Here is a 23,127-nt window from a genome sequence, read left to right as displayed (position 1 = left end):
GGAAAGGCAATCAGTATCATGAGCATGGAATCAAAGCATCATACGTGCGTCAGCCTCCTCAGAAGGCAACGGACCGAGACAAAAGGCAATCTGAGAATCAGAAGTCAAGGTTATTCCTTGGCGTCTCACCGATTATTGATACAGATGATAATGAAATCTCCTGTCTGCAAGGCTCCAGATTCTACGACTTGATCTGCACTCGAAGCTCGAATTTGAATACTGCATTGTTAGAATGCTGAGAAGCTCCTTGAAGAATTCGGGAAGGCTCAGTACTGCATCGCCAAGATTTAGCGATTCATGTGATCAAATAGTGTCTAGAAGAGTTATGTTTGTGCTTTGCCAGCAGGCCCCTCCCATAGATCAAGTACCATGAAGACCAAGTGGACAACAATGAAGATGTGGCTAAAGCCAATGCTTCTAGGGATGATATTCTAGTCTACGAAGAAATCGAGGTCTAAAACATTGAATATTCACTGAGAACCGTTGTAGAACTCAATATCGTTTTGAGTTCCTTGTTTTATAGATGTCTAGTTCACACATATAGTTAGTTCTACAAGTCAATGGTCTCCCATTATTCGTGACTCGAGACCAGCAGGATATGTCTACTCTCAATCAAGGTATATGTTGCACTTTTAGTTTCCTCTGACTATAGATGCACCTGGGTAAAGTTCTCCGTGATGGCCTCTCTCACAATTTAATAGTTGGAACTGACACCTCATAGATTCTAAATTCTGCATCTCGTTTATGGTTAAAATAAAAAAAATTCGGGATGTATTTACCTGATATGATGACTTTTGAGTTCAAGAGCCAGTGGATCTTGTCCAACTCCGTGAACTGAGAAGCTAGTACATCAGACTATAGGACTGCAACTGTCGGCTTGGTTACAAGTCTGCATCATGTGACAGTTTTAAGTACAGTTGCAAGCCGATGTTAGATTGGGTTATTTAGACAGTCGATAAAAGTGGTGCATCACACAGTCAGAGTGCTCCTGGCGCAGATAGAGAGCTGTGGAATGCTGCCCTCCTCTGGGTCTCGCTGCCTAATATGCATCAGAATTAGGGCACCAGAAACCTGGATATCGTCGAGACCTGTACACGTGTGCGGGTATGCAGGTGCATTGTAATCGCAGTGATCGACAGTTGGGCTAGATAGCCCCTTCTTGCTCACTGGACGAGGAGGCATTCATGGGTCAAGGATATGTCGCTTGTAGGGCTGTGTATGATGTGTAGGTGATAGGTAACGCTTCACCGAAAGAGCAAGATATACTATTCCGAAGGGGAGTCTCACTCACTGTTAGAAGTAACCGATGAGATTAGGGGGTGGGAAGGCTAGTGCAGGCAGCATAATCACATGCATTTGATAGTCAAGCCGAGCTCGTGTGTGAATATGTCAGTCCGGAAAACGAACGAAGGGGCCCGGACCACAAAGAAGTAAGTGAGGCGAGAGGTTGAATGTACAGACAGAGAGGATGGATGATCAGCGGGCTAAATATGCCTTGTAGGGTGACTGACGGTGATAGGCAATAGCATGCAGCATCAAATCACTCCATGTCCCATTCACCCATTGCAAGGCGATACTACCCAGGAATTGAAGCGTATGAAGCATGCATACCGCATCAAATTTGATATTCTAGTCTAATTCGAAGTCAAATCCAGAATGAGTGTCAGAGTATACGCTGGACATCGTGGCCTCTTCTTGCTCCAGGATCAACCGTCGTCGGTTTTATTGTAGAACCCCGCAAGTATCGCTGTGCTGGAGGGCCCTAGTCTTACCAGGGGTAAATTTGGCAGCTGCAGGGCACTGACTAGACGGGTGCGGAGTGAATGCTGGGAAAAGGAGTCCCTGAACGAAGCCTTGGCAGGCGGTAAACATCTGGACTTCCCTATACACTCCCTGAGAGGGCCTAGTGGCTGTGATGCTTTCAATGTAAGAGATGAACTCTCCACCAGCCAGTAATGGTATAATTAGAATGCCAACACATGAGTGCCCGGGTGTGACACCTTGACGAAGGAGAAATCCTGGCCACAACTACATGAGGTGAGGCTTGTATAGGCTCACCAGCGTATGCCCCAACAGAATGAAAGAGGTGCCACATCACGCGTAGGATGCATCTTCTCGTGTACAAATAGGAACATATAAAATCAAAACATCGTCTAGGAGAGGAGGTCATCTAGACGTTGTATCCTGATAATGCAAAATCAAATATCGGACTTTCCGTAACAAGTGTATCCACGCTCCAAAGGAGCTCAAGCATAGAGAAAATGAGCAAGTCTACGTCATCTACCTCATCGATGCGTGTGGAACGAGGGTAAGAAGTTCCTGCACCTTCGTGGAAGACTGTCTCATGCTGATCAATCCGTGTGCAGATCCACGTGCGGCGAGTCTTCGAAAGAAGTAAGCGAGCAACAACAGACCAAGTCCAAAGGGATAAGAGACAACAATCGCACTGAACAGTATGTTCGAGAAGTGCAGACATCCCACGAAAAACGGCAGCACCAGACAGAGGACGCCAAGAAGTCCAAGCGAGCCCACAAGAAGAAAGCCAGAGAAGACATACAAGCTTCTCTCGGAAGCCATTTCAACCATCTCAATGGATGATTGCCAGACAGCATCACTGTCACAGATTGTCGTTCGAGACTGGCCACGGAACAAGAAGCCATGGCACAAGGGGACTGGAGAACCTGTGGCCGTGCCTGGCTACATGGCTTTTCCTCATCCTTACAACCTCGTCCAATACAGGAAGCACTTCTCACAGTCTATGCCGATTCTGGTGCTGTCATTCACGACTTGCCGGCGCCTCCTACTTATCTCAAGCCCAGACCACCTGAGGGCCTGCAGGCACTCCCGTGTCCTGTAACGTTGCGATTTGTTGATCGCCATGATCTGCTCTCGTCGATGTCACTCTCATCGATGTCACTCCCGTCGATACCAACGGATCTCTCAAGAGGAGAAATGAACGAATGCAACTAGCCGACAACCAGGATCGGGAATCCCATAATTGGGATGCCGATGTCAGGTTCCCGGCGCAAGCCGTTTCCCCCGGCTTCGCTTATTTTTTTTTTACTGCTTGGTTTTCAGTTTTGGGCCGGGAAGCCCGCTCAACGGCCCGCGAGGTGGGGGTCATGTATTTATGTAGTGTTGAGAGACTGATGGAGCTTAGGTGTGTGTAGGTGTGTGTGTGTGTGTGTGTGTGTGTATCTCGTGTTGGCGGGCTTTCATCCCTTTTCGTCCCCCTGCGTCACAGGCTAACTAGTTTGAACCCATGCGGGGAATGCATCCGGATCATCACCTCGTTTAATTACTTGCATAATGGAGATCTGGGACTCATGTTGAGCAAGGATTCCCTTGGATTGCAGACCAGGCCTTTCGGTTCCTATGTCCGTGCGCTATTGGTGTTCTGCTTCGATCATGATCTTGGCATGTAGCATGTGTTGCGGAGAAACCACACCCTCATTATCACCGATTTGATGTATTGTCTTGGTAGACTTGGGAGGGTGCACTGCTTTGCGTACTGAATCTTGAGACATATTGACGTAAGAACTAGTATGTGGCTTTTAAGCGGTGTGGAACAGAGGGTGAAAGACGTTGGCTGATTCTCACCGTCCCTGACTTGCTCGCGAGAGTACCTCCGCATCTCCCTACCCTCCAACTGCTTGTCCATTGCTTCCCACTAACCCCCACACGCGAACCGACACGAGGAGATCATGCCGAGTTACTCCATGGTCTTGCGTTGCGTTATATTTCTCAATGTGGATCTGATAAGTGACAAGCAGGCCTCAGTGGTCTCAGGCGACGAAACAATTCATGCAGGCAAGCTGATGTACGGCCTCATGACTGCTAGGCGTGTCTTGGACGGACTGCCATATTCTCGCCGAAATTGCTTTACTTGCAGCAAGAATCGCACTCGGAAATGGGATGAAGTAACCCTACTTGCATACGTCTGTCGTGCAGCTCGGTATCTCAATGTTGTTGTAGAGGGTCTTGCTGGTCCTTTTGACACGGGTATTGCATGCCGCCGGCTCGTTTTCTCCGTGCCACGCAGTTGGTCGCCTGCCTCCAGCTCTACCGACCGCTGCACAAACCGCTTAGCGGAACACATGGGCATGCCCATTCCCGCTACTGGTAGAAAGGCTGCTGTGTCGACATGGCGGCAGCTCCCTAGCTCCCGACACAACTGGGACTGACATCTGCATCAGTGGGGGTGTAAAAGTAGATAGCCCGACCTCTCTGACCATCTTGGATCATGTATTTGACGGCTCTGCCTGAACGATTAGACGGCACTCTGCTCCTTTCAACTCTTCACGAGCACCGAGGCCCCCTATGCAGTGTGAGATCGGCTCCTTGACAGCTGCTCGGGGCAAGTCCTCCCGTTCGCACATCCGACCCAGCGCTGGTATGTGTCGGCCCAAGCAGCTCTTTCTGAAGTGAAGGAAGATCACTAGGCCATCGAAGCAGGCCCGGCCCCTGAGAGCGCCATCCATTTCAGGGCTGACTTGCAGGCTCCCAAGCTTTCATTCGCTGGCTCGATGCACTTGCCAACATGAAGAATGCTCACCGCGACTTTAAAACAGAGCCAAGCTAGCTCTTTTCTTCGACAGACACAGGCCGGTCTGGCCGAGTCCATGGCATCCGCTGTCCGCTCGAGGATGGGCTTGTTGTTTTCTCGGCCATGGACACCCTGCCCGACATCGAAGATTGTCCCAAATAACAACGAATAATATCATGGCGGACGAAGAGCCTGAAGACTCACCGCTACTTCCCCATGCCTCTCGACTACCCATTCATTGTCTTTCCGGTTTACCAGATGACTGGATTTCATACGTGACAGCCTAGTAGATGGACAAATCCATGCAGCCGGTCAACCGATCCAGTGTGGATTTGGCGTCCGACTACTACGGCAACACGTCTCGACCTGATCGGCAGAGGCCGACTGATGCTCCCACCGCCCAACCAGCAAAAAACACAAGAGCATCAGAACCAAGGGGGGGTGGACACTCCATTGTCGGCGGCCATCGCGGGAAGAATGAGCCTCTCCGGGCAGTGATATTTAAAAGATTTGTCCGATGCCGCTGCCCTTTGGCTCGCAGAGAGGCCCATCGCCAACTCGAAGCACCCTTCTCTGCATTTCCCTGTCGTTGAGCCTCAGCCTGGAAAAGGACGTCGAGGACTCTGGTCGGGCTTTGAGGACGGTATCGAGTGATCTTACTAGAGATCCAAGGACTTCCACGAGAATAGCTTCCACCCGATACGTCGGCGTCACCGCTCAACTTGCACCGGCGTCAACCCCCAGACTAGGACATCAACCCCATTCCGTCCCAGGCGCTTCCCAACATGGATAAGTCCAGCTCTGCGACTCAGCCAGGGCCTGCGCGAAGTGACCAGAATGCCCCTGATTCCCAGGCGCGGCCCCGATCTCCCGGCCGACACGATGACGGCCTGGATCATGTTTCAACCACCGCCAATGCAGGCTCATTCACCGCTGGAGAGCCAGTCCGGGGCCGAGTTGCTCACGCAGCCATCCCAGCCGAGGAGCCGCATCTCGATGTTGGCCAATACGTTAGAGACCAACGTAGGGGTGACCACGGCCCGTGGTCGGCTGTCAACCCTGCAGGCACTCAGAGGCCTCATGTCGCACTTCAGATCCAGAACTTCGTACGAGACTTTTCTGGCTCGAGGGATACTGGGAATCCAGGGAAGCCCGGGCAGTAAGAGGATGTAGCCCTGACCCGATTTCAGGTGGAAGGATAAGCACACTCAAGGTATGCAACCCCTTTCCGAGATGCTGTACTCGGCACAAGCTGACCCCTTGTTGCTTTGTCAGAGTCGATCCGTGTTTCTTCGATGCTCGTTTTTCGTTTTGGCAAAAGACAATGGGAGGCGTGGAGGTGATAGAAAAGTTTGTAACTTCTTGGGATGTCTTAGTATTGTACTGTCTGCTGTTGAACATCAGTGCTGAGCTTGTACCGTTTCACGAAAGCATTGGTCGGGACTTACTGTACACCGTCAAGGAGAGAGAATACATTTGATTTGAAACCTTCTTTACGCCTTTTAATATACAACACAACCTTGGATACTCTGTACAAGGTGCCCATGGCATTTATCCGTTGTCAAGGCGAAAGGGGGCGCTCGCCTCGATCCAGCACACGAATCAGATAGATCGCGGGATACCGGGACGCTGCAGCGCATATGCATGTACGAATGGCTACTCAAGTTCTACAAGTCCTATTGTGGCGCTCAGTGACGTCCCAACGGACCGGAAACGCTGCAAGCCTGTTGGTGTTGGCTTTCAAAAGAAAATATTGAGGTCATTGGGCAATGTCTCGTTCGAGATGGGCAGAAATCAATATGACTGGGCGTGGTTCAGCTCAACCCAAGGACCTGATTTCCCTTTCGGGACGCATGCTTCCAAGATTCCCGTCGCACATCATTTATGGTGCGAGTCCTGTGTGCCTCAGACGTAATCGTGAGAGGACAACTCATGGTGGCGTGCGTGGAGTGAAGCCCATTCTTTCACTTTTTGCAAAACGCGTCATAGGTGGCGATCTGGGAGCCAGATGAGGCAGAAATATATGAGTACTGAGCTGTCGAGCCCAATGTATTGTGACAAGTGATAAGTCTGACTGTGTTCAGCAATAGGATGGCAGACAAGGACCGAGGGAGACGGACACTGTCGTCTAGATAAGCTTAACGCTTGTGGGGCCGCCGGACTGACATGAAGAGGAACACCGCTACGAGATTTCGCCCTAGAGGATCTATTGCATCCAAAGGATGTGAGGGTCGATGACCCTGGCCTGCATGACTCGTCAATGGGGCGAGGAGATGTTGCTGGGGCACAGCCTCCGCTCTCACCGCTGTTGCATATCGGAGCCAGGCCCCGGTCCCCGGAGATGCAAGTTCTGCAGCAAACAGTGTTCAGTATCCCCTTGCACAGTGTTCCAATGATTGTCAAAGCATGGGAAGTTTCGCTTGGCCATCTTCCTTTATGAGTGGACGGACCTATGGATCATAAAACAAAGTGTGTGATTATTCTATTTCGCCAGATCATCATACAAGCACTACATCGGTGCCTTCCACCTCAAGTTAATCTGTTTCCTTCGAACCTAGAATTCGATCACCGTCAGCGTTGATTCTACGGAGCATTCAATAGACAGCAAATGTTGAGAACTTACCACCGGCCCAAGGAACATCACACCCACACCAAGGGCAAGCACCGTCCCGATCAGTGCCACCTTATTGAACCCCTTGCCAAGGATATCGAAGGCAAAGCTGGGCGCCACTCTTGTCCCGAATACATCGATTCCGTAGGCAAGGACAAGGGTCGTGCTCTCAACTAATGTCGGAGTAGTGAGGATCTTCTGTACACCAATAACCTCACGCTCGTGAGTAATAACGAGTTTCGGATCAATCTCAATGCTAGGGAAGTATTTCATCAAGCCCTCCTCGATTTCCGCGGGGGTAGGGTCTCGTCCAACTGGCCTTCTGGGCTCGAGAATAGTCCGTGGGAGGCCGACGATGCCATGGGATTCTGGAAGACATGCCAACAGACTCCTGGTAGTAATACCTTGTCTGGACTGAGAAATCGCCAAGGCGGAGAGCGGAGCGCCCAACACGAAAGATTGAGAAACAACTGACGGCAAGACTATCCCCGTCGGGGTGTCAATCGGCTCGAGGGATGAATAGTTTGCAGCGTTGCCAAGCGGGCCCCGATCGTTGACTTCTTCAGACTCGTACAGGTCTGATATGACGATCTGATAGCCCCGCAAAGATTGGGTAGAGTCCTTCAGTGCATACTGGCCAAAGTAGGTGCAAAGGAACCAGTTCTCGGAAATGGCGCACTCGATTGGTTTGGTGGCATCAATTCCCTCATAGGTCTGTGAAGAAAGAATCTCACCAGAGACCGTGTCCAGAAGATTGATGGTGAGCACCGACTTGGAATCCTCAACAGCGGCGACAACAATGGTGTTGGGGTTCAGGTACTTGTACTTGACAGATCTATCCCCAAGTACACGTCCGATCGAGGCCACAGGGTCATGAGCAGGCCGAGATGCCACGTTGACGATCCGTTGACCAGCTGGCAGAGAAAACTCCCACGTCGTCTCACTAGTGAGGGTCTCGCCGTTCGCAGAGAACTTGAGGCCCTTGAGGCCACCGTCCTGATTGGGAACAACAATGATCTGCTTGGGTGCAAACGCGACGGGAATATCGCCGACATCGCCGTCCTTATTGATAGGAAGAAGCCACTGTCCCGAAGGGCTATCCACAACAGCTGTGGTCACGATATCGCGTAAAGCACCTCTGGGCAACATGTCGACTTCCTCGCCAGTCATCGACTTGACCATAATGTGCTCGCCCTCCGCTCCTTGGATGGTGACGACTCCTTTGTTGTTGTCCACGTGAATTCCTTTCACATCCCAGGCCTCACCAGGGGGAAGATCGATCACCTTCCGTGACCAAATCAGCTTTCCATGATGGGCAAAGTCCAAGCCATAGAGCTGTCCGCGCTTCGTGGCGAGAACGACCAACTTATTGAAGCCGAAGTTGTCACGAACAAGGCCAGTCTTGGCCGCCAGCTCGGTACCGAGAATACTGCCTAGCAATCGGGAAGGGAGATCTTTCAGATAAGCTGGCAGATGCTCCAGATCCTTGATGTGGCGGTTGACGCGGTGGATGTATGCCGACAGAGGGTTGCTGTGAGCCTCGGCCTCCAAGGTCTTGACGAAGTCCTCCGACTCGGGGATCTCTGCAAAAGCGGCAGCAACAGCACCAGTCATGCCCTCTGCCCGCGACCATCCAACTTCTCCGTTGCGAACGAGAACCCAGTCGTTCGAATCCGTGACAGCTGCCGATCGGACAGCATAGCTGTCCTCTGATTTCTTGATGACCTCGGAAACAGCATCAAGAAAGACGGATTCCTGAGGATGTGGCTTGATGGGCCACCTGCCAAGGATTCCATGCGAGGTCGAAGCAGTCAAGATGACCTCGTCCTCGGTAAGACGGGTGAAGTAGACATTTGCACCACTCGAGCTGGTCGAGAAGGCACCCTTCCCAGGTGCCAGGGGCAAGTCGTACGCCTTCTGGATAGATCCGCTCTTGAGATCAATATGATATACCGTCCCTCGGTGTCCGGTCGACGTTCGGCTGTGCACAAGGAAATGGGCTTGGGCTTGGACAGCGTGAGGTGCGTGAAACAAAACTTCGACAGTTCCCTTTTCCAGGGGGAACTCCTGAACCTTCTTCGTGCCAAGGACGTTGATCCTGAGCTTGGAGAGAGAGTCGTCAGTCCAGGAAAGAACGGGCGCCGCGGAGTTGGCACCGACGAACATAACATCCTTCTCGCTGCCAACCTCGCCCTTGGTGCCAACGAGGTGCTCGTCGAGCTTCTTGCCGGTCAGCGTGTCGAGGACGGTGACTCTGAGGCTATAGGAAGCTGCAGATCCATGCAAGCTGACAACAAACACCTTTTCAATGTTGGTGCTGACTTGTAGTGGCACGTCTTTCGTCTTTTCCCTGAACTCCCAGACCACGGTGCCCTCCGTCGCGTGCACACGTCGCAACACTGTAGCACCATCCTCACTGAACAAGGCGAGAACATCTTTGCGCCCCGCGTTCTCGGTCATCTCCATCACCTCCAGATCCTTGACGCTACCATCGAAGTCGAGCCACCAGACGTTGCGCCCGGTCACGGCATTCCAGGAGTGTACAGAACGGCCCTGAGCACCGGCCAGCCAGCCCTCGCCCTCTCCCGCGCGCAAATGTCCACCACCGCTGGTCAGGTTGGTGGAGATCTGCTGTCGCCATACTAAGGCGCCGTTACCGGGGTTGACAGCTCCGAGAATGCCAACGTCGCTCAGCGTGTAAAGCAGGCTCGCCTTGTCGTCTAATCGCGGCCGGTGGAAGAAGGTCGTCTGGGATTGGGGCACGCCGATGCGCTCATGGTGGAAATCGAGAACGTCAACCTCGTCTCGAAACACTGCCGTTACGAATGGGAGGCCAATCGCGGCCGCAAGAAGATATGGTCGCATATTGTGGCAGACTATCCCATCATCCGCGATGGTTACTTGGAGCACGGAAGAATGGCGCAGAGGGTGAGCTCTCGCCAGATAGCACGTAGTGGATGCGGAAGGTGGGTAGCTCGAGCTAGGAGCACGTTTGAGATGATAATTTGATTGGGCCTCGCACCTGGGGTGTCGGAGCTTTGGTTAATGCGGGAAGACAAGCTTCAATTCAAATTCCGAGACCACTATTTTGGGATTCAGCGGGGCATTCAGTGCTCAACACAGCGCCGTGACTGCTAAATTCCTTGCTACCCACAGCGGGTGGAAGGCCGGAATGTCCCTCCAGTGCCCACTACTAAGTTCAGCGAAGTGATCCATCTCGAGATTTAGTAACACAAGCTGTATTTCTAGGCTCTTGCAAGTCGATTTACGATTTCACTCTCCCCATTGAAATCATACCCTGCCTACCTAGGTAGGTAGGTGCATATTTCGCAAGGCTTATCACACGCTGATTGCCTACTTGTACCAAAAGGAGGGTGGATTCGCTGGAATCCTCGCGATCAAGCTCCCCAACCTGATGATTCAGGCATCGCACCTAGTCGACGCCACTGTGGACAAACACACTCATCCCTAGGGCGTTTCGCCTAGACTCGCTGTCTAACATGAGCCGGACAAGCCATTGCCGTTGAACTAACAACTGCCTACCTTGGGTCCACGGGGCACTGTCATAATGATACGTCACTTCTAAGAGAGCGGGTTGAAGTCAGACTGTGGACATCGACCCCTCATCATCTCGTCAACGAGATGCGACGACTGGCCGAGAACATGCTTCTTTTCGGCCTCTCAACACGGCTGCAGTGTGATAGGCGCGGCTGAAGAAGTCTCATCAGGGGAAGGGTCAGCCGTGGCACCCTCGGGCCCTGGTGTCTCACTTGAGGGTGTTGCACAACAGACGGGTTCGGTGCCAAAACGCACCCATAGGCCTGGGTCGGCACGACTTCGCATCTGCTATCGGATATGTTGGCAGAATGGTCAAGGTTGTCACCTCAACAACCAAGTGTCCTCGATGTCGCCCTTTGAGGGGATAAGACACCAAAAGGGGGCTGGCCTAGAAATTGTGAGTCCCCTTGATGCACGCCCATGACAAGGCCTCTCTCTGTTGCTCGCGACATGTCTCGCGATGATGCGTAGTTGGTCCTACCTAGCGATGCCCCCTTGATAGCGCCACACGTCACAGATACAGGGTTTGTGGGAATGGCTTGGAGCCAACGGATACGAGAGAGGAAATCGTCCGTGAACGAGACCGAGTACAGCGCTCTGGTCTCGATGGCTAGAGCCGTCCAGGAAAGGCTCGCTTGGATATCCGCGCTATCACAACCATGGCTCGGCACGAGCACCAGCCTGTCAGATCTCACAAAGGACATCACAGTGCTGGGAGCTGGTTGCTGTGTCGCACGCTCTCGTCCAGCACAAGGTTGAGAGCTGTAAATAGCTGCCGTTGTGGGGGGATCGTCGTCGCCTCGTCTGGAGTAGGCCCCGGACCAGCCCCGCCGTGCAGGCCGGATCCCTCTAGGTCAGTTGCGCGATGATGGCAAAGAGGTATCTTCTGTCGTTAGGCGATAGCCGCGCAGGCGCAGGCTGCAGTAGTGCGAGCAATGGCGTCCTGCACCGACAGTGATCGGCTGCTTTGATAACTCATTCAGGCTGGCAATTGGGCCCAAAAGAGCCTCTAGCAAAGTCGGCTTGTGTCAAGGTAGGTATGATTCAGGGTCCCACCGTCACATCCTGACTCTGATGACAAGACTACTGTGTGCACTCTCTGCAGACGGGGCTGGCCGATCAAGTTTACCCTTGCGCTGCGTTGCTGATGTGGCTCGCTTGGTTCCGCTTCCGCTTCCGATTCCCGTAGCTAATTCTGTGCGCAGGGTCGGGAGAGTTTGTCACTCGTCGTACGGTAACTATTTGACAGAGTACTCGGTGCTTTTCTCCCCTCTCTCTGATGAACCAGGAGCCGGTCCCTGAGGTCAAACACTGCAGTGCCTTGGCTGGTTCGGGGGTTGGGCCCTGGGGGTTGTGGTTTGCATCATGCAATTTCCACGGCCATTTCATCACAAGTTACATGTGTTTGCCAGTAGGATGAGCGAGGCCCCCGTAGCCCCTCATCGGCTCTCATCCTCTGCTTTCTTTTTCCTGGGAGGGGGACCGGACTCCTGGCTAATCAAACGACTTGTACCACTCCTACTTCTGCTACCCCATTCATGCATTCAGCCATCTTTCCGAGGTCTCTTCGACTCCTCCAAGGTATTTAGATGCTACTGAATGTCGTCCTGCATGAATCCTCATCTACCTACTCTCTTCTCCGGTTTATATGTTGTGGCTCGACTGTGACGTTATAAGATCCCCTTGATACACTCGTCTGAGCAACAAAAGCACACGCGAACGCACAAACACACACACACACACACACATTCGTTCTCTCTGAATCTTCCCAATTCTCAGTGGTCTGTCTCTCTCGCTTCCCACGAGCCCTGGTTCGACGACGCGAGCGTCTGATCACCTCCTCGCCCGCATATGACCCAGATCTCTCCGGATTACCCCTACAGCCTTAGATCCTGCGTCGGTCAAAAAGTGGTGTGGTGGTTCGTGTCTTGGGTCTAGAACCTTGCCTCAGCCAAGCCGCCTGTGCCATTCTCAACCAACCCCCACTTTCCCAATTCTCACAAGCTTTCATCATACCACACACACTACAAAAGCAAACCCAGCGGCGCATCCTCTGCGCGGGCGACAACAGACGAACCTGGAGCTTGCTACTAGCTGCATCTGAGCCACTTGTCGCTTGTCGCATCAGTCAAAACCTTCTCAAGTTGGTTCTTCTGCAGGCCCCCTCACCCGAAGCGGACACTCCCTTCGTCCCCAGCAGCTAGCGGTGAGGCCTGGAAAATTCTCCCCCAAAAGGGACCACCAAGAACGGGGCCCGTCGTTGCCAAACCTTTTCCTCGATTTCTCGAGTTTCTCGACAATCGCAGCCCGCAGCCATGGCTTCACGGCATACCACATTGTCTCAGACGTACGCCGACCGGGCGCAGGCGGCTACGCACCCGCTGTCGGCGTATCTCTTCAGGCTGATGGACCTCAAAGCCTCCAACTTGTGCCTCAGCGCCGACGTCGGCACCGCACGCGAGCTTATCAACCTTGCCGACAAGGTCGGGCCCTCCATTGTCGTCCTCAAGACACACTACGATCTCGTCTCGGGATGGGACTACAACCCCAACACGGGCACGGGAGCCAAGCTCGCTGCGCTGGCCCGGAAACACGGTTTCCTCATCTTCGAAGACCGAAAGCTCACCGACATCGGCAAGACGGTGCAGATGCAGTACACCGCCGGCACAGCCCGCATCATCGAGTGGGCGCACATCACAAACATGAACCTGCTGGCCGGCAAGGAGACGGTGCGCGCTCTGAAGCAGGCGGCGGCGACCTGGAAGGAGCGCATCAACTACGAGGTCAAGACGTCTGTCACTGTCGGCACGCCAGTCTCTGACAGTTTCGAGGACGGCGAGGAGACTTCTGCTGTTCCGGAAGACCAGCCGCGGCGCGATTCCAAGGACAGCTTGCCTGCCGGGCAACCCTACAACGGCAATGGCAGGAAAGGCAGCGTCGTGTCCGTGACGACCGTCACGCAGCAGGTCTACGAGCCCGCCGACTCGCCCAGGATGTGCAAGACGCTCACAGAGGGCGACGAAATACTGTACCCAGGCATCGAAGAGGCCCCCGTTGATCGCGGTGTCCTGATCCTCGCTCAGATGTCGAGCAAGGGCAACCTCATGGATGACCGCTACACCCAGGCCTGCGTAGAGGCGGCCAGGGAGAACAAAGACTTTGTGATGGGCTATGTTGCCCAGGAGTGCTTGAACACAGAGCCAGAAGACGACTTCATCCACATGACGCCGGGCTGCAAACTTCCTCCCGAGGGAGAGGATGAGAACGGCGACATTGCCGGCGATGGTCTTGGCCAGCAGTACAACACGCCTGCAAAGTTGATTGGGCTCTGTGGCACCGACATCGTCATCGTGGGACGGGGCATCATCAAGGCAGGAGACCCTCCTTCCGAGGCAGAGCGGTACAGGCGAAAGGCATGGAAGGCGTACTTGGCGCGCTTGGGTTAGAATCGGGACAGGAGATGAGCATTTAGAGATACCACAAGGAGTACTTGATGACTACAGAAACCCCTGAAAGACGAGGTTGGATTGCCAGCTTTGGCCAGTGGGTTGTACATTGATAAAACGGCGCTCGCGTTGGCGTTTCGTCCGCACATACACATGACAGGAGATAGCGATGGCTTCAATATTGTTGTAGCTAGGAAAGCTGGGGAAACAGAACCGTTTTGAAGCAATTTGGAGGATCTAGAAATCTACATCACGTTGTTGATTATGATGACAATGTTGTGCACTTCACACCTGTATTGTACAAATGGCCCAGCTCGTTTCCGTCCCCCACAAGGGTGCTCTACGCGTGGGAGCCATGACGTTGACAGGCGTTCCTTTAGCCAATGCTCACTAAACTCACCAGGGGTGATTAGGCGAGAAGCCCATCAAGTCTGGAAGTTGCTTGCGCCCCACCCGGAGTTTACAACTTCAAGCTGGGGATATCGAATAAGTTTCCCACCACAGGCCTCCGGTTGTCTCGTTCCTCTCCTTTCCCTCTCTGCGCCAGGAGCTTGCTCGACTGCCCAAGCCATACCAAGCAAGTACACCGATACAATCTGAGCTGCTTTCATCTTTGCATTACGATTCTTCAAACCTGTGCTCCCAAGCCAATCAATCAATCCTTCGCGCTGGATATCGGGCTAGAGGCTCCGTTCCGTAGGATGGCGCCGCAGCCTACCGCCGCAGCCACCACGGCTTCGGATGACGTGACGCAAGAACCGACGCCGCCGGACGGATCCCAGGACAGACAACTTGTCAATGACAGCGAGGGGCTTCCCTCGCGGCCGCCGCCCAAGAAGCGCAGGCGCATTGTAATTTCGTGCACCGAATGCCATCGCAGAAAGCAAAAGGTCCGTTTAGGTGTTCATTCCTGGAGCTACTGTACCGGAATCTTGCGCCGTATATATGCCCGGCGTTGCTCGTTCTCCAAAAGAGCGTGACTGACAGGTCTATTGCCTCTTCTTGATCACAGTGCGATCGCGAATTACCTTGCGCCAACTGCGTTTCCCGCAATAAGCAAGATGCTTGCCGCTACGAGACCGGCGCGCCGACCGCGAAAAAGCAAGATCGCAAGGACTCGATCGAGGGGGGACCCGCCGTGCCGACCGGCGCGTCTGCCACGACCAGCCCGGAGGAGGCCAAGCAGATCCTGAGGGGCGGGCCCGTCCCGTCCAACGTCGTCGACTTTGGCTACTCGTACGCGGGCGCCTCGACGCTGGGCTTCCTGAAGCAGATCGACAAGGCAAACCCGGGCGAGTCGCTGGCGCAGCTCGCCGGCCCCGGCCCCGGCGGCGACTCGGCCCAGCCGAACGGCGGCTTCGGCACCAAAGCGCGGTACAAGAACCTGATACGCCAGCTGCCGGCGCGCGAGTACCTCGACAAGCTGGTCGACATGTACTTTCGCGAGTTCAACTGGCAGTACTACGCGCTGGACCGGGACGTCTTCATGGCGCAGATGGACGAGTGGAACACCCTGCCGTTCAACCTCCTGACCACGGCCGGCCCGCACGGCCTGTCGCCCGACCTCAGGGCGTTCCCCGCTCTGCTTTTCCAGGTCCTGGCCGTGTCGCTGCTTGCCCTCCCCCGCGACCCGGACCCGGAGTACAACTCGATAAAGTACAATGCGAACATGACCTTTGAGGATCTCGCCATGGACTACAGCGAGTCCGGGGTGGGCATACTGTCGCTTCTGGGTAAAAGGCAGATGTCGTTGACCACCGTGCTGGCCGGGTTTGTTCGGGTGCAGTTCTTGAAGTATTCTGCCAACGTCACCGAGGCCGTAAGTTTGTGCCACCTCCTCTTTTCCCGACATGTTCCGGTTTACTGACTAGTTGGGCCACCAGTGGCATGCTATTTCGAGCGCGATCAGGGATGCCCAAGAAATCGGCATTCACCGAGATAGCCTCGACCCAAAGCCAAAGAGTGACGAAGCAGAAGCGGTGCTGGAAAATCAATGGGAGATTCAACGGCGCCGCAGGATGTGGATGACTCTGGTCAGCTGGGATCTACACACCGGCATCGTATTGGGTCGACCACTGACAGTCGACAATCCGAACCATGCCACGATGCCGGTCGACGCGCCGATACCTACGAATAGATCCAAGACACCGGTGCGACCGCGTGGCGAGGATGACCCGCCTACTCCCCTAACCCGGGCGATCTGGTCCTGCAGAGTGATGGGCTATCTTCGCGACATACTCGATCTGGAAAGAGAAGGGCCATGCCCAAAGAGCTTTGCCAAGGTTGAAAAGTTACACGCTATACTGGTTGAACTGGAGGAGCAGACCCCGCCGTTTCTCCGGATGGAGCACCCTGATACGAGATGGGACTCGTCACCAGAATGCTACTGGCTCCCTTGGTGTAGGTCGATCCTGCTGCAGGTGATTGCTTTTGACTTTATGGCACTCCATCGGCCGTATATCTTCACGCGGCAAGCAAGCAGAAGGGAGGCTCTCAAGGCTTGTCTGTCAATGCTGCAATCGCAGAGACTCCAGTTCCAGTCTCTGAAGCCGGAGCAGTATAGGACGTGAGTACTTTTTTTTCCTTCTTATTCTAAACTGACCGCTAGTCGGCGCTACTTTGAGTTCTTGGCTTACATTGTGCAGATTCTCGCTCTTCTTTGGAACATTTGACGCCATTGTGCTCATGGCGTCAATTTACATCCTTTTCCCTAACGAGAATGGAGACCTTCTTGATGATGCGAGACAGCATTTTGGCTGGGGAGTGGAAAGATTTGAGGCGATGTCAGTGCGGAACTCGCTTGCCAGAGCGGCGCGTAGCGTTTTGCATGCTATCTACCTCCGCCTCAAAAAGGCGTTGGGCAACAAGGGCCATTGGCCTTGCCATTCGGCGCCGGTGCCCATGGATCCCGCGCTGGTCTCGCCACCCACCATCGACACCAGTCTCTCTAACGGTCGAAGCAGTCTCAGTAGCGGTGGTCTCGTATCCGACGTCACGGCGTCAACGACGCCTGCGGGATCCAATTGCGCCACCGGAGACAGCATGTACGCACCAGGACAGCCGCAACAGCAGCAGCAGGAGCTAGGAGGCGACGGGAGCGGGCTCGACTTCAACCTGCCTCCGGACTTTGACTGGTCGTCAATTCAGCCCCTCTATGCCATGGGAGATCTCGTGTACAACGATCTAATGGGCATCAGCGAGGACGGATCGCAGCAGCCGTTGCCTGTGTGGAACACGACGGGCCTGGGGACGGATGCGGCAGCTGCACAAGTGCCGTGGCAGTTTGACGGCAACTTCAACGACAACAGTCTTTGGAATCTGTTCAACGAGTTCACGCCGCCTTGAGATGAGGGCTTCTTGAGGGGACAAGTGGGAGACAGGCGGCCTACTTTGTCGGCCTCGGTGTTGGGTGATTTTGTGGGGAGGCGGCAAGCAGATTACAGGAAACGGAAACCAGAAAGCGTGAAACCGTAGACAGATATCAGAGGAGAGAAGCAGTCTTGCGCTGCCTGCCACACGACGTTTCTTAAAACAGCCCGGCGCTTAGTGATGCTGGAGGATCACCAAGGGTTTAGCGCCCTCTTCTTCCCCAAGATCGATCATGGATGTGGTGCACGTAAGAGGCTAATTACCCACCTTGCTAGACGGCAACACAGATAACTGGGTGTGGTGCCAGATGAACAGAAGCAGACGGGTGGGCGACAGAGAGAAGAGGAGGGAGGGAGCCTGATCTACCTACCTAGGTAGGTAACTACATAGCCTTAAGTAGAGCTGCCCTAAGACCAATGGAGCATTGAGATGGGCGCCTCTCCAGCTGGAAGCTTCCGCCGTTAGGCTGATTTCTTATTTCCTTCCCCGCAGAGCTGCCGTCCGTCTGTGTGTCTGGCCCCAGGGCTGGCCTTGTGGGGCCTGTAATCCCGGCAAGCAGACCCTCCAAAAATAAGAATGCGCGGCCCTAACCAGGCGCCGCACCCTACCAAGTACCTAGGTAGTATTAGCTTGAGCCTGCTCATCCCAGCAGCCCCACCTCGAAATGTCAAATTACAGGTCTGGTCAAGTGAAGCTCCTAAACGGCAGACGGGCGCTTATCATTCTTCGGGCCTCTTCTCCCTCTCCCTCTGTCTCTCTCTAAACATTTGCTTGAGTCCTTGGTTTGATAGCCTGTGGATTCCAGTTTCCGGTTCTCAGTTTTCTGTTTGCCTACTGGAAAGAATTGCAGCCAAGATCCACCCAAATCTAAAGTCAGTAAACTGGAGACAAAGGTCTGGTTTCCCGAATTGGGGTGTGCATTTCAAGGGGCACCAGTCACGCATATTTATTCCATCATCAGGCACAAATCAAAGTCCCATCAGTTACACATCCAGTCCAAACATCATCAATCTTCATCAAGAATATCCAAACCCATTTCTACTCTCGAATCACAGACTGCTAGGACAAGCACAGTCCCGGCACCAAAGCTACGAGGAGCTACCTGAGCCACAGTGGTCCGCGAACCGGAGATTCTGTCGGGCTTGCAGATTGCACAGAGAGCAACAGAAACGAGCGGGCCGCCGCGCTGTTTGCTCTGCTGCATTAGAGCTGAACCCTGAACCCTGAACCCAGTTCATTTCCCTGCTGCAGAAAACAGCTTCTTTGATCCCCCAACCTTTGGCAAACATCCATTTGTTGCCTTCGCGTTCCTTCCTTGCCCGTCCTTTTAACACACAGCGGGCTATTGCTCCAGCTCAGCGAGTATATCAAACCTCCAAGGTTGATTTCCTCACCTTTCCTCTTCTACAACTTTGTTTAGGCGTCGCCATTGGTCACCATGTCGGACGAAGAGCTTCTCGCATTTGCTCAAAGGTACCAGGCCCTCACCCTGGTCCGTGATAACTCGGACGACTTGATCAAGGTTTGTTTTCTCATCATCCAATCTCCTCAAGGTGCCCAATAGCTCCTTTGTGCTTGAGAGAGGATCTGACGGTGCGGCTTGTTCCTTCTTACACAGGACCTCTTGACCCATTGCCATACTGCCACTTCGACGTTGCGGAGGGAGAAAGAGCAGCTTCAGGTTCAACTTCAAGATGCCCAGCTCGACCTTGCCGACGCCACCCAGTCACGACGGGAATTCCAGCAGAAGCTTCGTCAAGCTGAGGCGCGTGTTGGATATGTCACCCAGGACATTGATTATTTGAAGGTACGTCTGTCGCCACGCCCCTCCCTGTTTGGTGTTTGCTGGGAATGCTAATAGTAAAGTAGCAACGCAATCCTTATGTTGCCATCCTTATTGATGGAGATGGTCTCCTTGTACGTCCTCTCAAGTATTGCAGTGACCGACTGCAGGTTCACGACTTGATTTTCGGGCTCTGGGGCTAATCACCATTCCGAACATGCAGTTCAAGGACACTTTTATTCGACAGGGCCTTGAAGGTGGCAAGCGTGCTGCCTACGCACTCAGAACCGCAATTTTGGCCCAGTGCGGCGAGCATGCCTCGGAGATGGAGGTCATGGCCAAGGTTTGTGCCAATATATCGGGTCTTTCGAAAGCGATGAGGCGAGATGGGTCCATCGAGATTGAGTCGGACTTTAAAGACTTTACTCTTGGTTTTACACGAGGACAGGCTTCGTTTGACTTTGTCGACGTTGGCCATGGGAAAGAGCGAGCAGATAGCAAGATCAAAGGCAAGATCCTAGCCTCCCCCCTTGTTCATCTAGCTCCTGCACTCTCGATCTGAAAACTGATACCCATCGTGCACACAGAGGCTGCCAGGTGGCATTTGGGCAATTACAACTGCAAGCAAGTTATCCTCGGCATCTCCCACGACGCCTCTTATGCACCGTTCCTGGACCAGATTCTACGAGACCAGGAGACCCGGCAGAGAGTTACCCTTGTGGAAGGTTTCCCCACTGTCCGGGATCTTCAAGCTACCGGGGTCAATATCTTGAATCTCAACGACGCTATCTTTCGCGCCGACAAATTGGTCGAGAGGTCACTCGCCTCAGCACTGCCCACCCCTCCGGTCATGGTCTCCCCTCCGACCAAGTCTTCTACTCCAGCCTCAATCTCCAACAACTCGACGTCGTACGCGGGCATCGTTACTAGCGCAACCCCGCCTCCGACGCTCACCATGCCGATCCCGCCGAAGAACATCCCAACCAAGCCGTCCAAGCCGGCCCCCTGGAACCCCGGTGCGCGTGGAGTCGACACGCCGCTCCATGTGAACCAGACGGCGCTGGACAACATCAAGAAACGCAAAGACAACACCAAGCTGTGCAACAACCACTATCTTCGCGGCCCCTGCGCCAAGGGCGACTCGTGCTGCTTTGAACACAAGTACAGGCCAACACACGACGAGAAGGTCGCCATTGCGTTTCTGGCTCGGCTGAATCCATGTACTAACGGACAGGACTGTGATGTGGAGGATTGCATTTACGGACATCATGTAAGTGTGCCCCCTCTGGCAACCCATCACACCAGACCAAGCTGCTTTTTTCTTTCAATGTTTGTTTACTAAACAAAGACTTCCTTCCCAGTGTCCGAGTGTGATTAATGGCCAATGCGTGCATCCGTATTGCAAGTTCCGGCCAGACGAGCACCCGCCAAATACAAAGTTTAAAGGAACCTACAATGGTGGACATTACAACGACTATTGAGGGCAAAAGATCTCAAAAACACTACCAACAAAACACGTCTCTTCCAATGTCTCTTCTCTTAGCCACACGTCTCGAGATTTCCGGGGGGGGTCCGTCCTTTCCGCCTTCCACCCTTTTCTACAATCACTGTTTTAGTACTACTTTCGAGCAAATGAACGGGAACCGCGTTTCCCGAATACTGGTGGATATTCAGCCCCTCCATATGTAGCATACGTTTCTTTCAGAGGATGAAATGCCTCAGCGTTAGGGAGGGAGGAGCAGTTAGTTAGATTGACCAACACTAATACTTGCAAAAATACCCATGAAAATGTGCTTGTGATTATCTGCCGCTGTGCCTGTTCTGCTTTCCTACTAAAAGGTCAATCAACACTTGAAGTCATCCAGGCTGTTCCAGAAAAGGGAAGTATTAGAGTATTAGCCTGCCCCACAGTCCGCCTGGTAAGAGTTGGGTAGCTTCTTTCTTGCCCACGAAAAGTCGAGACCCCACCGTCAAAATCCAACCCTTTTCTGTGGACGAATTTCCACTACCCCGCCAGTACCAGCCAGACGTCACGTCAACCACCACCAGGCAATCCAGGAGACCGAGCACAGAGAGCGGCTTCGATACCAATTCGACCAGTCCGACCTCCGGACCCCTCACGACACACTCTCCCACTTCCTGAATCCCCGCTCTCTCCTCGCTCGCTACCCACAAGCCAGCTTGATAGATCACCATGTCCCACGCCAGGGTAGAGGAGGTCGAAGACAGCGACATCTCGGACCCCTCCGAGGGCGACATCGACGACTTTGACGACAACGACATCATCCGCCGCGTCGACAATGACAGGCCACAGCAGCAGCAGCAGCAGCAGCCCTCCTCATTACCCCACCGGCCGAGGCAACAGCCGACGCAGCAGCAGCCGCAGCAGCAGATGATGTCCTCGTCGACCCCGGGCATGGACTTCCAGACCACGCGCAACCCGCAGCAGTACGGCTCCTTCCAGTGCCTGTACCCGTGCTACTTTGACGCCTCGCGCTCCCGCGCCGAGGGCCGCCGCGTCCCGTCCTCCCTCGCCGTCGAGAACCCGCTCGCGCGCGCCATCGTCGACGCCTGCCGCCACCTGCGCCTGCGCGTCTTCTACGAGCCCACCAAGCTGCACCCCAAGGACTGGGCCAACCCGGGCCGCGTCAAGGTCGAGCTCAAGCCCTCTTCTGCGGGCAGCCAGGGGGCGCAGCCGCAGCACAGCGTCAAGAACAAGCACCACCTCTACCTCCTCGTGGCCAAGTACCTCCGCGCCAACCCCGTCAGCGCCGACTCCCCGCTGCTCTGGGAGCGCATCCCCGGCGCCCACGCGCCCGACCGCTCCAAGCCGTACCCGCGGCCCGCCGTGCCCAGGGGCTGGAAGATGCTCGAGCTGCTGCCCTACTACAGCCCCGCCATGACGGGCGGCGGCGTGTCGGAGAACCTGTTCAAGGACATGATGAAGGAGATGCAAGGGGGCGGCGACATGGCCAGCATGCTGCAGGCGGCGGCGGCGGCGGGCGGCGCGGGACCGAGTGGTGCTGGTGGCGGCGGTGGTGCTATAGAAGGCGGTGGCAAGAAGGGGAAGAAGGGCAAGAAATAGAGCTGCTTCACGAGGGTGTTTGGAGAGGGGGCCACGGCACACGTTGACGATGCGAGACCTTTTTGCGTTCGTCTCCCGTTGAATGAGGATAGACTTGCTCATCATCCTGGGTCGGAAGAGCGATGCCATCATGTAGAAAATCAATCCTATGCATTGACACACACGAATTGTACATGGAAGACATTTTTTGCCTTGGATATCTCTTGTCTCTAGCTGCACCGCCCGCCAAACATATCTCAGATGTCCATCTGTCTGTCTCCTCTTCACACATAAGAAAATTGTCAAAAAGAAAGGGGGGGTATACCACATTAATGCTACAAGCCGCCCTCGTCCACGTCTTTCCTCCCCCGCTCTGTCCTTCTTCTCTACATGACGGCCACCCGCCGCCCCTGCAGCGCCTCCCACTCCCTCGACCCCACGATCTGCACCTCGCCGCCGGACCCGGGGATCGTCTTGCCCTCGCCGTCGGGCAGCCGGATCTGCAGCCTCGCCGCCGCCGCGTTGCGAGCGGCCCTCCTCTTGCGCGCCGCGTCCTGCGACACGGCCTGCTGGCCCGCGAGCACGCGCGCCTTGCGCGCCACCGACTCCTGCCACCCCTGCCAGGCGGCAAAGTCCTCGGCCTGCCGCGCGGCCAGGTACCGCGGCGACTGGCGCGCGGGCCGCCACGCGAGCCGGTCGGCCGGCAGGCTCGCGAGGTCCGGGACGCGCGCCGCGCCCGCCATGCGCAGC

The 23,127-nt window shown here is 54.5% G+C and overlaps 6 protein-coding genes across 6 annotated transcripts; 4 read left to right on the top strand and 2 right to left on the bottom strand.

Moving 5' to 3' along the window:
* Positions 1 to 5,331: 5,331 nt before the first annotated feature.
* E0L32_010534 (uncharacterized protein) lies at positions 5,332 to 5,709 on the top strand (the record flags this gene model as incomplete). The annotated part of the gene is made up of 1 exon (XM_031133163.1): positions 5,332 to 5,709. The coding sequence occupies one exon, from the start codon at positions 5,332 to 5,334 to the stop codon at positions 5,707 to 5,709; it is 378 nt and encodes a 125-aa protein (XP_030989453.1).
* A 1,346-nt stretch (positions 5,710 to 7,055) lies between these two features.
* E0L32_010533 (uncharacterized protein) lies at positions 7,056 to 10,022 on the bottom strand (the record flags this gene model as incomplete). Its single annotated transcript, XM_031133161.1, has 2 exons — positions 7,056 to 7,100; positions 7,170 to 10,022. 2 exons carry the CDS (start codon positions 10,020 to 10,022, stop codon positions 7,056 to 7,058), a joined length of 2,898 nt encoding a protein of 965 aa, XP_030989452.1.
* Positions 10,023 to 13,030: 3,008 nt separating this feature from the next.
* On the top strand, positions 13,031 to 14,161 carry E0L32_010532 (uncharacterized protein; the record flags this gene model as incomplete). Its single annotated transcript, XM_031133160.1, has 1 exon — positions 13,031 to 14,161. The coding sequence occupies one exon, from the start codon at positions 13,031 to 13,033 to the stop codon at positions 14,159 to 14,161; it is 1,131 nt and encodes a 376-aa protein (XP_030989451.1).
* A 701-nt stretch (positions 14,162 to 14,862) lies between these two features.
* On the top strand, positions 14,863 to 17,506 carry E0L32_010531 (uncharacterized protein; the record flags this gene model as incomplete). Its single annotated transcript, XM_031133159.1, has 4 exons — positions 14,863 to 15,051; positions 15,174 to 15,980; positions 16,045 to 16,727; positions 16,807 to 17,506. 4 exons carry the CDS (start codon positions 14,863 to 14,865, stop codon positions 17,504 to 17,506), a joined length of 2,379 nt encoding a protein of 792 aa, XP_030989450.1.
* Positions 17,507 to 18,968: 1,462 nt separating this feature from the next.
* Positions 18,969 to 22,398, top strand: E0L32_010530 (uncharacterized protein; the record flags this gene model as incomplete). The annotated part of the gene is made up of 6 exons (XM_031133158.1): positions 18,969 to 19,052; positions 19,149 to 19,337; positions 19,400 to 19,447; positions 19,537 to 19,656; positions 19,939 to 20,583; positions 21,502 to 22,398. The coding sequence occupies 6 exons, from the start codon at positions 18,969 to 18,971 to the stop codon at positions 22,396 to 22,398; spliced, it is 1,983 nt and encodes a 660-aa protein (XP_030989449.1).
* Positions 22,399 to 22,763: 365 nt separating this feature from the next.
* E0L32_010529 (uncharacterized protein) lies at positions 22,764 to 23,126 on the bottom strand (the record flags this gene model as incomplete). Its single annotated transcript, XM_031133157.1, has 1 exon — positions 22,764 to 23,126. The coding sequence occupies one exon, from the start codon at positions 23,124 to 23,126 to the stop codon at positions 22,764 to 22,766; it is 363 nt and encodes a 120-aa protein (XP_030989448.1).
* Position 23,127: the final 1 nt, after the last annotated feature.

Source organism: Thyridium curvatum (genome assembly GCF_004353045.1).
Source record: "Thyridium curvatum strain D216 chromosome Unknown NODE_86_length_176648_cov_78.404728, whole genome shotgun sequence".
NCBI classification, from domain to species: domain Eukaryota; kingdom Fungi; phylum Ascomycota; class Sordariomycetes; order Thyridiales; family Thyridiaceae; genus Thyridium; species Thyridium curvatum.
Note: the sequence above shows the minus strand (reverse complement) of the source record. Positions and strands in the feature narration are given on the sequence as shown.